General features: G+C 38.7%; 1 protein-coding gene across 1 annotated transcript in view; it reads right to left on the bottom strand.

The window, feature by feature from the left end:
- Positions 1 to 6456: 6456 nt before the first annotated feature.
- KCNK5 (potassium two pore domain channel subfamily K member 5) overlaps positions 6457 to 13303 on the bottom strand; it is a 34844-nt gene continuing 27997 nt past the window's right edge. Inside the window, exons 4-5 of the mRNA XM_031594171.2 lie at positions 12311 to 12479; positions 6457 to 11652 (exon numbers count right to left, since the gene is read on the bottom strand). Of these exons, the coding sequence (XP_031450031.1) occupies positions 10832 to 11652; positions 12311 to 12479 (990 nt within the window). The 3' untranslated portion in view covers positions 6457 to 10831. The remainder of the gene's footprint in view (positions 11653 to 12310; positions 12480 to 13303) is intronic.

The following is a 13303-nucleotide window of genomic DNA, read 5'->3' as shown; positions in this document are numbered from 1 at the left end:
GCAGCACTGGAAGTGGAGTCTTACAAGAGTTGAGTAGAACTCACATCTTTCCCAAAGCTTTAGATGATGAACGGCACGTCTAGCCCTTTTTCTCATTCCCAAGGCTGCAATTTTGTGTACAAATACAAATGACTTTGGTGATATTGTCTATCCCTGGTACTTAAAAACCGGTCCCCTGCTTCAGTTCCTGACAAGTCAGTCAAGAGGAATACAAACATGCAAATGCCAGTGGTAACTCTTCCCAGAAACACTCATGAGCGACTCCCACTATTCATGATTTCTTCTTCATCTGTAGTCAGTTGATTGGCCCCATCCAAAACTTTCTCTTTATGCTTCATGGCACCACAATACACTTGAAATAAACTATGGCACAAGATTCCAGCTACACCCATGCTATGAACTTGTGCTTTCATGCATGACTTAATTTTCTATAAATTCCTTAATAAACAGATGGTAAATCTATTGATGGAGGCTTCTGTGTGGATGTGACATGAGACCCCATTCCTGCTCTCCTACTCTTGTTCACGGACCAGTTCCATTCAAGTGTTATGAAATACGCAAACATTTCCTGATATTAACCTATGATATTTCTAAACTCAAAGTTTCAGCATTTATTGGGAATAACTGTAATTGGAAAAGTAGCACATACGGATTTCTCTAGTGTTTAAAAAAATTCCACCGTGGGAGTTTTCTGTACCCTAGAGACTCAAAACGTGGGTTGTCTAGGTTATATTGGTTGCCATCTGGCTCAGTCCCACTCTTTGTTTTCAGTCTCTAGGCCATTATGTCTTTAGTAAACAATCAAACATATTTTGTTCTATTCCATTTCTTTTCTTCTGTTGAATTGTTGATTAGGAGCCAAGGGTTTATTTAAACAGGTGATAACTTTGCTGCTTACTTAGTGCTACCTGAACATAAGTTTTAGGTCACATCTACACGACAAAAGCAGTCATGTCGAGTAATCTGAACACACAACAACAAAGTGAAGTGTTTTTAAGGCTTTGAAAGCCTCTGGGAGAGTGAGAACTAAGCTTTTCTTGTGCGGAGGCTTGCAGTAAAGAAACTGGAGAGGTAAAGACAATTGTGGTTGTGAAGTGGGACTGGGGAGCTTTGGTAACAGGGAGACAAGGCGAAGGGGGAGAGAGGTGACATGGAGCCGAAAAGGGTGTAACAGCTCACCTTAGACACACACTCATTCAAAAGCTGTTTTGAACCCCAGCCTCGTTAACAAGTTTCCACAAGTATTTAGACAGGGCTCGCTTAGCCCACTCTGTGGTCCAGTCAGAGCTCTGCAGTGAAGATCTATGCCTGATCTTTCTGGTCCACATCACTGTGAGACTAAATCCACAGCTGATGATATAAAAAGCACAGCTGAAAATGTACAAATGCACGAACTTCTTTGCTGAACCATGCTGTGAGCACTCAGCTGCGTGCACGGATTTGTAAGTCGCTGGCTGTCTCCTCTAACATGAGCAGCCTGGGCTCTGCTGTTCTTTGAGCTGGGGAAATAAGTTCTACTTCCTGGCTGTCAGACTGAATGCCAGGTGACTTCCATACCCTCCCTGTAGGCAGCCATGATGCTCTAAGGGGACACGGGAATTGTTAAAGGATAGATTAAAAGGAACAGAGGAAAGGGAAAATGAAGACATGTATGCAAGGAGGAAAGTGGTGGGAGCCAAAGGAGACAGACAAAAGACATGGAGGTTCTATCCTTACATAAAAAAAATGAGTTGGGTCATTACTGCTTAGGTCTGAGTAGAAGATTCATCCTGAATCTTGTTGCTGTTGTTTTAAAGCACGGTCACTTTGCAGTAAATAAACTGTGATAACCTCAAAGCCTTTTCCTCCCTGTCTGTGCCAGAGGAAGCTAAGTTTCTCCCAAGCATTTCCAAAACCACATAATGTTTGAAAGCACAAGAATACATGAGGTCAGAAACTTCTAAATAAAACGTCAAAACTGACGTTTGAGTTTCAGTGCCTTTCCACCTTATTTTTTATTGCATGTTCACTTCAAGCCTACACATTTTAACAGGCTGCCAGTTCTTTCTCACAGCTTTTGCAGCTTTCAAGTACTTGTGCCCCCCTAACATTATAGTTTTTAGTTAGTGATAAACAGCATAGAATTAAACTCTCTCAGAAAAGTCAGTATCACTTAGGTGGAAAATATCTTCAGAAAAGTGCTTAAAATTATTTTCCAGAAAGTTGATTTCCTAATGTTTTAGAACAAATCTCCCATCAAATATTGGATTTCTCAGATACAGAGAGAGTTATGGATCTCTGAATTCTTCTTGTTCTTGACATGAATTTTGCCTCTTGCCTTAAACAAATTATTCCCTATTCAACACCCTCCTTTTAATTTTGCTTGAATGACGTGCTAGAATTATCAGTGTGGGTGCTGAATGTTAGTCAGACTCTCTCCTCCATTTAAACTCCTGTGCAGGAAGAACTTGCACCACAGAACTACAAGAGAACTTTCAACCTGCAATTTAAAAATAGGTATTTACTTTATCTTGCGTTTATTTGATACCTATCTCAGTTTCTAGCATGGTATTTCACGTTAATTTAAGACAGAAATTGTTAACTTTCTGAAGAAATACAGCACAGAAGAATCTTAAAGCCTAGCTTGCCTTCCTTAAGTCCTCCTTGTATTCCTTTCAACTAAGCCAACAATTTTCCATCTTTTATTAAAAAGCGACAGCCGCAAAACCTGTCGAAGAGGGCAGTGTCCCTCCCTCAACTGTCCAAGGCATGCTGCTCACTCTTGCTCTTGTGTTCTTTTCCCATTTTAATCAGCAATTAAAAAGCATACCAATTAACTTACTATTTTTCCTTCCTTTCCAGTCGGGTTAGAGATGGGATTGGCAAAATTCCCAGGCTCAGAGGAATAGAAAATATCAAGAGGTTGTCTGTGGCTCAAGTCTTGATTTGTTCCTTTACTTTTCACTAACTGCCAGTGTACCACAGATAAGAAGCAAATATGAAGGCTGCCAGGAAAGGACAACACAGCTTTGTGAATAAACTCTTATCCTCCAGCTTCAGACACTTGCAGTTTCTACTGCAACCTGAGCATGGATGAATTTCACATTCAAGGATGCACGTATTTTTAAGTTATGCCCAGCAACCAGGAGTATGTAGAAACAAGTGCTCCTCTGCACTCCGTTTATTTTGATCAGCGTAAGCAGGGCCCAACCCACAAATAAGCACACAAAAGGATTTTTGTCTCTGATCTTAACAGCATTAGGAATTAATTATGATACTTCCTTATACACCCAGAAACTTAACTAGATGATAAACAGAAATGTGATCAGTGAGTGCCCTAAGCCATATGTCCATAAAACAGTGCAAAGCTGTTGACAGCCCTTGAACAGGATTTTTCTTCTCAGAGCAGGACCATATTCATTCATACTGTGTGGTCATTCTCCTTACAATTAAAAGGCATCTCATGGTGCCACACATCACTGTCACATTCAAATAAGATTAAAAGTGTGTGAAAGTCTTTAAGTATTTTTTTTCCCCCTGAAAAAGTAATGCATAGATCTAATTTGAAAACATGCGTGCTTCTGTTCAATGTATTTAGGGAAGCATCCAAAAGAATTTTCCTAAAATTTATCACAGTAAATTAAAAAACAAATATAGGATAAAAATTCACATTGACTTCAGATAAGTTTTAAGACTTTCACTCCAGTTTCAGAATTCACATATTCAGAGTTTTTGTTCTGCTATCTCTATCATTCCCAGTTCCACACTAATTTGAATAAAAGGTGGATAAGGCCTATTTTCCACAATCTTCTTCATGCAGAAAACAACATAACCAACAAAATACATGGAGTGCGTTGTCACCATCTTTTCTACACCTTCCAATGAGCAGTTAGGAGAGACAATAGAGAGGCAACTCCCAACTCTTCATAAAAATAATTCTAAAAATAAAAACCTGTGTGTGTTTTATACATAGCTGCTCCAGTTCAACTTAAAAAACAAACAAACAAAAAACCCAACACTTTGAATTTACAAGTATTCCACTGGAATACTTCTCATATATGAATAAATTTCTCATATATGCACGCACAGATAATTACTTAATTAGAAGGAGTTCTTGCCGTGGGCTGTAATTGGAAACTGGGACATCAGGAGTCCTTCTTGCTAGCACATGCTACCTGACAGAGACTACAGGACAGTACATTCCATCCCACCTCAACTCTCCTCTTCCAGACTACCAGACTAAACCTTCTGATTTGCAGCAGCAGATTTCCCTGGCCACTGAGCTGAAGTATTGTGTGTGTTTCATTTTGGACCTCTGTGTTCCTCTCAGTTCCGGCACTGTATCTATGTTAGGATGACTATATCATCCAAGAAAATTACTACTTGAATTTGGTTTCATTTCAAGTCATAGAACCCCTGTTTTGACACTTGTGTTCCCACAAAACATCATCCAAATTCACACCCTAACAGTCTGGTTTTCTTGGGAACTGAGTCAAAAATCATGTCAATCAAGGTTGCTAACACATCCCTGACCCCTTGCCTGCAGCAGATGCTGCATTGGCCGCACTGCAGTACAAGGTATTTGCCAATGTGAAAGTCAAAAGCAATCCTTTAGGAAGCCCTGTAAGTATCTCATGCTATACAAGACCAATAGGTAATAAACATAACTGAGCAGAGGGGTAAACCTGGTATGGGTTTGCAAGGAAAAGGCAAGACTGAGTGCTTGCTTCAGTGTGTCTGTGAGGGGCGCTGGGAAGAGGCAAGAATCCTCCTCACCATGACTTGCATATGATAGGGCAGCCTGGAAATTGACCACAGGGAGGGTGGATGCGACATGTGCTGCAGCATGGCTTCCTCCCAGCCACCCATTGCTCCCCCTTGTTCCTCAGGAACAGAGGAACAAAAGAGGAAGATGAATAAAGAGGAGATAAAGCCGAGGTCCACTGCAAAGCTAAGCAGGGTATGAGGAGGAGGCCTGTAGTCTGCTTGCTGGTCAGAAGCATTCTCTGTGGGATTTTTCTTGAAACAGGAAGAAGCGAAAACCTAATGAACGCTGTGCTCTGCCCAAGCCATTATTCCTAGATAATACAGTATTAATAACCTTACCAGGGAAAGCTTGAAGCTAAAGTTTAAAAAAAACACACACGGAAAACTCCATGCTGAAAGGCACAAAGTGTAAAACATAAACATAAGGCAACTCTCCCAGATCAAGCTGTAGGGCAGGAGCCCGCATCTGCCTTTCAGATCTTTGTATAATTGTCAAGAGAGATTCAACAGGCTCTTCTGAATTTTCATCCAGCTTCAGGAAATTGTCCTAAAGAAACTGAGGTAGCATTCCCTTGTGTAAAAGAGCCCCAACCAGTAGCTCTCTGCCTGCTATATCACTGTTTTCACCTTCCAGAATTAAAGGCGTGAGTTCTGAATTTCCATGAACTAAAGATTGCTGGTGTCACATTGCACCACACATTATAAAGACCTATGATATGTGTTCAAATTCAATTTTTTTCTAAGTGTCAGCTGGTCTGTGATTATATCTATTAAGCTATTACGTTCAGAGGAACCCACAGCCAGCCATGGACTGTAAGAACAGGCACATAACAAATACAGGTTTATCCTGTTTTCCTACTTCTTGCTACCCTATCTCCTTGAAATTACTAACTCTCTACTAAAATCCTGAGAGCTGTCTGTGAACTCCAGCCTGCTGAGATCTGATAGAAATATTATCAAGTACACATCAGACCATGCTATGTTCTACCATGGGCATCATGAGAGAATCCCCACCTCCTTTTTTTTTGGTTCTTACAGGCATCAGCCACCAGTCCGGCACCTCTTCTTCCTCTGCTATTTCTTCTCTGCTCAGTGAGCTTTTCTGAGGATAGGGAGAAAATGGAGAGGTTGATTACCCTTACTCAAATCATGACAGCATCCACCTTTCTCTCCTGTACTTATGCATCTCCCACTGGTCCCAGCTCACGTCTCACTCCTTTCACCCCATTGCCCAAAAGCTGTCTTTACTCCCTCAGGCTGAGGTTGGCCCAGTTTCTGCAGGTATCTCCATCTCTATCATGTGCATCACTGAGTCACATTTTGTGACACATTAAGGCAAAAGGTCATCTATTTTCTAAGGCATTTTAAGGCAACTGCTGATTTGAAACAGTGTAAATACTTTCAGACCCACAGAATATGAACAGTTGCTAGAATCCTCATGAAAATTCATTAACTGACACTCAGATATTTCAATGACTCTGGGATGAGATGCAGACAGCTGTCACTCCTACTTTATCACAGTATTAATCAAGGAAAACTTCCTGTCTCAGTATACCTTCTGTGAAAATAAACAGCCTTGTGAAAAACAGTGCCACAGAATAAACTTTCCTACCTTATTCAATAGCTGCCCAAAATGCTTGTATTATATTTTGCTGAGCTGTATCTGTATCAAATTGCAGACTAGATGCTACTGAACTGGTCACCAATATTCCTTGCTTTATCAGCTCCGTACGCCTTCAAGCTCTTTGGAACAGCACCAGTCTTATCTGTGAGGTGCATTACAAATACAGAGACGTATAAGAAGAAACTTCATTTCTTGACTGCCATTCACCCCATGTCAGAGAAGGTAAATGTTAAAATTTTTATTGCAAAATATTAAAATAAATTACATTTTAAAAGACTTAGCAAATATTTACATACAGTGTGATTCCAGTGACAATCAGCAACAAAGAACAGACAGGCATATTATGGAGTGATAAAGAAAGAACTGTACAAACTTCAAAAGCCATATGAAAGACAAGCTTATTTTTTTTTAAACATAAGTCCATCACAAATGGAATGAATCTCATGAGGCACAAAAATTACAAGTCTACAACAGAATTCTTGGTTTTCTGTTCAGGTCAACTGACTTGTATATTGCTTTTTGCTCTCCTCATCAGCAATGCTTGTCTGTTTCTACTTTACTCTCTCAGTTCAACTGGAGAAAAATATACACAATACACAACTGTGTCACCATGGCTCTGTTATCAGTCTATGGTTTTACTTCTTTATGTTTTCTGAAATCCATTGCCAGCAACAGATTCAAAAAGCATTAGTTCAGAAAAAAAGTAACACACCACTTCTTGTATTTCCTTAGCAATTTCGTACCAGTGTCATCAGATATGTCAGATTGCCTGTTGTGAGATTTATATCTGAAAAAGCCACCCTTTTGCTAAAAACAGGCTTCAATAGCATAGGACAAATGCAAGAAGTGTCACAATGTCATGAAGAATGAAGTCAGCTAGTCTATAATGTTAAAGAGGACCTTTGTAGGAACAAACTTTTGTTGTCATGTTTCCAGATTTTATTTATTTATTAATGAACTGGCTTATCTTGGTAAAATTAGCAAGTTACTGTTGTGGAAGTAGACCCATGCCTCACATGATGCAACTGAAAATACCATCTATGGTATGGTATCTATCTATACCATTCAAGAAGAGTTTTCACTTCTATTCCATTTGTTTTCTATATTGCTTTTATGTATTCTGTTTTTTTAAATTAATTCTTCTTTCCAGTAGGAGATCTACCTCACCTATAAAAAATAATTACATTGCATGAAGAGATCAGCTAGTTAGTCAAATGAAATCTTATGTGGCTTTCAAAGAAAATGTTTCCAGATTGACCAGATAAATAAAATAACTACAAAATTATATGAAGTAGCATTGGGGAGTTCATTCAAATTAACCAGAGGCACTTGGGAAGCTGAACAGCTCAAAATCCAGCCTGAACACTCCTCTACGTCACTTTTCTCAAGACATGGAAGACAGGCAGACAAAAAACTGTCTGGCATAGCACTTCAGTACTTCTGAGTTGGCACCATAATTTTTAAAACCCTGGGAAATGGTTCAAATTTTTGGAGAGAGCCAGCATGAAAGCTGTGTGCCAAACAAAACTCCCCAAAACACTGAAAATAAGCAGGGCTTAACAAGACCAATTGTGTTGGCTCCTGAGTAAAAACGATTTGTTTTTCTCCCAGTAGCAGGACTCATTAAGGCACGTGATGGGATGTCTTGAGAACAGTTTTGTGAGGTGTGATCGTGTTTCCCCAAAAAAGTGGGAATTTTGTTCTTTTAAAAATAAATTTAAACCATTACTTTAAATCCCACTATATATACACACAGTCTACATTGACTACACTTGGAAAGGCCAAAGATCCACAATCTAGCTTGATAATACGAAACAGATACCAGCCACTCTCAGCTCCGGCATACAAGTGCAGCACTTTGCAACAGAGAATGGAGAGTTTGTGCTTCAGTATGCAACATCCCTCCCAATCAAAGCCCAGCCAAATATTGTTGTATTATTTCTGTACTGAACAGAAATTTATTCATTTACTTCTTGAAATGAAGATCAAACCTTGACTATGCTTTTCCATTTCATACAATTTCAGCAAGCTTCTTCTCTCCTTATTGTCGTGAGCTTACTAATTGTTGCTAAAACTTCAATCTTTGCATCAATAATGGAAGACAAGTTGGAGAACAAAAAAGCTATATGGAGTGCTTTCTAATTTTCTTTAAAAAAAAGAAAAAAAAAGAAGAAAAAAAAAGGCTAGACTTGCTGCTGTACCAGGTATGCCTTCTTACCTAACATTTCTTACAGCTACAAAGTACAGCTGTCAACCACGCTCCTTCAGATATAAAAGAAGTTGAAGGAGGGTTTGTAGTCATTTAAAAACAATGAAGAGGTGTGTATGTGATGGGGGAGTCAATTAGAATTAAACCAGAATCTTCTTGATAGCACAAGTCAAATTCATCCAGCCACCCCTGCTCCAAATGGCAATAACATAATACAGTTGGATTTGAAATCACAATCTCCCTTCACCAGTCAAATACACATTAACAGCTGACTCCAACTACACCGATTCCACATTTTTGTCAGCAAGACAGATCACTTTCTTTTGAGAAATCTCATATACATGGAAGATTCTGGAAAAAAAAAAAAAAAGAATAAAGACAGTCCCTTGTTTCACAGTCACGACTTCAAAACTTCTTGTCAACGGGATATCCAGAGTGCCAGTTTCCAAAGGAGAGGCCAGCGCTTGAAGATGCAGCCAATATCCACAGTTATTAGAAAAGTCTAGTAATTAAAGATTAGCACTGCAAGATTCCATATGCTTTTCTTACAAAGCTAGCAAGTCTGCCAGCATTACACTGAAAATGAGAATGAGACATCCTTTAACTGTTCACTGAACTTTGAAAACTTTAGGACACACAGCAATGACATAAATACAGTGAAACTATACAAACTAACAGAACTTGACATATTAAGGTTCAAAGGCCTTGGCTATTTTCTGTTCCAAGTATATCAGATATAACCATAGTCAGTTCTTTTTGCCAGCATGCAATCAAGAACCATGTTTGTGAGAGCTGTCAGGGTTAATGCACGGTACAGAAAAAGAAAGAAAAATAAAAACCACGGTATAATTTTCTTTGTAGCCAAAATAATTTGGGCTTAAACATTATTAAAAGAGATAGCTCCTTCTCAGTTAAAAGCCCATTTCCAACCCAAATACTTTCAGGAGTATAAAGCCAAAGTCCCTTTTAAAAAGTGACTTAAGTTCTTAAGTCACTGGATGATATCACAGTTTTGCACAGGATTTGATGTTGTTCAGCCTTCTTGAAAGTAGGATAGAATAACCATTGCATATGCACATAGGTCAAGCTTTAAAACAAATCAAATAAGCAAATTATAATGAACTGTTTCAAAAATCATCTCTCATTCAAGTCTAGTCTGAAGTACCAAGGCTGGGAGGAACATCAAATAACAATACTGACTAACACACTGCACAGGTCAGCAGTAGTGCTACAGGTCTATTCTGACAGGCATTAGGGCATTTGGAGAATATCTATGTCTCCAAAGGCAATTTTTTTTACCCTCAGATGAACAGCATCACTGAAACTTCAACTGCACATACATAGATACTGTATAAAGTTCATTCAAGTATTTCCTCTAGGAAATGGACAGTGGAAGGACACTTTCAACATTAAAAAGTTGCATCTTGTTTGTGCTCCTACATGCTTTGATCAGTAGATCCTCCAGTCTCCTTACTCTTCAACAGTTCTGGGGCCGAGTTGCAGTTTAGCAGCCCAACTGGTAAGCTTCATCCCAGATATTTCTTCCTTGTTAGAGAGCTCCTTCTCAATCCATTCCATGGAATTTTAAATATTAATATTATATTCACAAAATTACAATTCATTATAACTTGGCAAGCACAGACATATTCTAGACAGATGTTTTAAAGCTTCCTCCTCAGTCTGCCAGCACACCTCAGCTCAGATCTGTTTTTCTCTAGTGTTCCATTCAAAGTTTCTCATCAAGAACTTGTGGTTTCACCATTTTTTGTGGTAATAACGAGTACCTTTTTTAAAAAGCAAACCTCTTGCTTCCATTTCTGATCAAAGCGTTACTTAAATCCAGGTTTTCAGAGGTGAAGAGCTAATGAAGTAACCGAACACATTTGATGCCTGAAACAAACTCTTTGCAACTGTGTAGTTACACTCCCAAACTAATTCCTCAATGAAATGCATAAACGCAGAGCAGGTCCAGTGTATTAACTAGTCTTTTTTTGTCTACTTTGTTTGAGAACCATAAAATTCCAAGAAGGAGTAGGACTCCTAATTCAACTGGTATTTTACAAGTCTTTTCAGATAAACATTGCTCAGAAGCCAACTTAAGATAGGGAAAAGAACACTGGAGGTTATTAGTGTGGGACTTGCTTTTGTTTTCAAAGAGACAGGAGAAGCTGCAAAAACAAGCTTTTCTCCTTGCTCTGTTAATTTCTTCGATATGCATTGATGATTTTCAGAAAACCCCTACCAAGCTCACTTCACGTTGCAGCCTTCGCATTGCTTACTGTATTATATTCATTCATCAGTTGTTCATAAGGCACAGAAAGTTCTAGCTCATTGTTGGTAAAGGTAGATTCATCAGACGATGGAAATTTTACTAGGTTTTTTGCAATTTCAGGTTCCTCTACAATATTATCATCCATTGAGGATTTTGAAGTTTCCTCATCATCTGAGATATCTTCCTCTTCATCATCATCCTCATTTACAAATGTTATATTGGCATTCTCAAATATTAAGGGTCGATAGTCTCTGGAATCCCATACTTCACCTTCTTCTTCACTTATCCTGTCCAGCTGGTTTACAAACATGGTTCCTTCAATAGGACTGTCTCCAATACGTTTATCATGCAGATGTCTCAAAACATGACCGTTCTGAATGTCCAGGGAAGACTCATCATATTCAAATGACTCTGACTTTGTGTAAATCACCTGAGCATCTTTAATGGCATTCTGCATATTTTGTTTGGTATTTTCTACTTTAATCATCTTGTCATTGTTTGTCTTCAGGGCCTTCTTTCCAATTTGCTTAATAAGATCATTGTATGTCTCTTCCTTTTTTGAAAGGAAGCTGAAAATGTTCACATCCTTTGAGGTACCCATTTGAAGGGGTTTTTTAGACCGAGGATGGTTGTCAAATGACTCCTTTCTTTTTTTTCTCCGTTTCTTGATTGCTTTGTGGACTTCTACAAACATACTGACCTTCCAGTTGACAAAGAGTGAAAGCCAAGCTAGTCCCAGATAGATCCACAATTCCACAAAGTATCTGTAAAGGGCATGATAGTTTGCATCTGGATTTACACCTAGAAAGAATTAAAAAACAAGAACGTTACAAGCGGATTTGCAGCCGAGTTATTACCCTGAGAAATACTCCATTCCACTCTAGCAGAACCTACTTCTTAAAACACTGCTTTGTGAGGGGTTAACCAGGGATCTGAAACCCTCTGACAAAGTTGATTCTAGGTCTTCCACTTCTTAGCTGCATGTAATCTAACCACTGAGTACAATGTCAAATGGCAGCACACACTCCATGTGTTTGGAAAATTATAAGCATTCCCCCAGACTTTAAAATATGGATATAGGCACTTGGCTTGAAAAAAGGATTCAGCATTTTCTGTTTAACTAGTTCTAGACAGCTGCTCAGAAATTATCACTTAGCACTGATATGCCCCTTTAAAGGTGATTAACTGTTGTAGTAGATAGGAAAGCTTCATGCCTGAAATAAGAACCTGGGGAAGCTGAAAGGACTACAAACTCCAGAGCTTGGCTTCAGACTAAGCCCAGTAAAGGCCTTATGTACCTAACCCAAGATGGAAAGGCCAATTGGAGCAGTACATAGTTTTTATTGAATCTTTTATTCAGAAAAAAGTGTTCAGAAAAGCTTTTTTAGAATATGAGTTTAGAAGCAGAATTGCCACACTGTGCATGTAGTGAAACAATACGTGAAATATAATTACTTACCAGCAACAAAATCTCCAAATCCTATGGTAGTGATAGTAATAAATGAGTAATAGAGACCTTCAATGTAATCCCATCCTTCAGTCACCATAAAGACGAAAGGAGGAATAACCAGATGGACCAAGACACCCCAAACAATGAAAATAGCTGTGCATGTAATTTGTGCTTTTCTCTGTAAAGAAAGAGGGAAGAGTCATACAAACAAATCTTATTTTCCATTCATGGCACTGAGCATCATAAAACAGTACCAGCCATTTCAGATTTTGTGCTAAAAGTTTATAAGTAATCACTAAAGGTCACTGCTGTGAGCACAATTATATTTTAGTGAGTACTATTGGTGATAGGTGGATGGTTGGACTGGATGATCTTGAAGGTCTTTTCCAACCTTGGTGATTCTGCGATTCTGTGATGTTCTACAACAGTGCATATAGAAGATCAGAACTGTTTGTGCTGCCTTTCTCCTATTTACACTTCCTACCATTTGCCACTCATTTAACCTCTGCAAAAAGCCTGCTTCACAAAGCTGGGTACACACATTCATCTCACCATCATACACATAGTTTCTCAGATGCTAAACCTAGAAAATTCTGGCTGTTTCTGAAACTAAGGCCTAAACCAATCCCACCCTCCTCCAGAAGCTCAGTTCTTGTATTCCCTCCCATTTCTGTGCGGTTATTAGAAATGAGATAAAACTCATCCAACATGAAAAACAAACAAAAAGAAAGAATAATTGAGAACAAAATGTTTTTCAGCTGGTTCACTGCATAACAGTAAAATGCTCATGCTAGCATAACAATCAAAGGTAGAAGCAAAGCAGGACAACTTATTTCCATACTACAGGAGCTTGCAATGAACGTTTGTGAAACTAAAGCCTCGTCTAATTGATTCTATAGGATTCTCATGTAGGGAGATGCATGTCTTCATAGAAGTTATAGTATTTATATTTAGTATTAAATGTTTCCACAAGATATCATTTGCTAAAAGTTCTGGCAGAAT

The sequence above is a fragment of the Phasianus colchicus genome, chromosome 2, assembly GCF_987193195.1.
Source record: "Phasianus colchicus chromosome 2, bPhaCol1.hap1.1, whole genome shotgun sequence".
In the NCBI taxonomy this organism is placed as follows: Eukaryota; Metazoa; Chordata; class Aves; order Galliformes; family Phasianidae; genus Phasianus; species Phasianus colchicus.
Note: the sequence above shows the minus strand (reverse complement) of the source record. Positions and strands in the feature narration are given on the sequence as shown.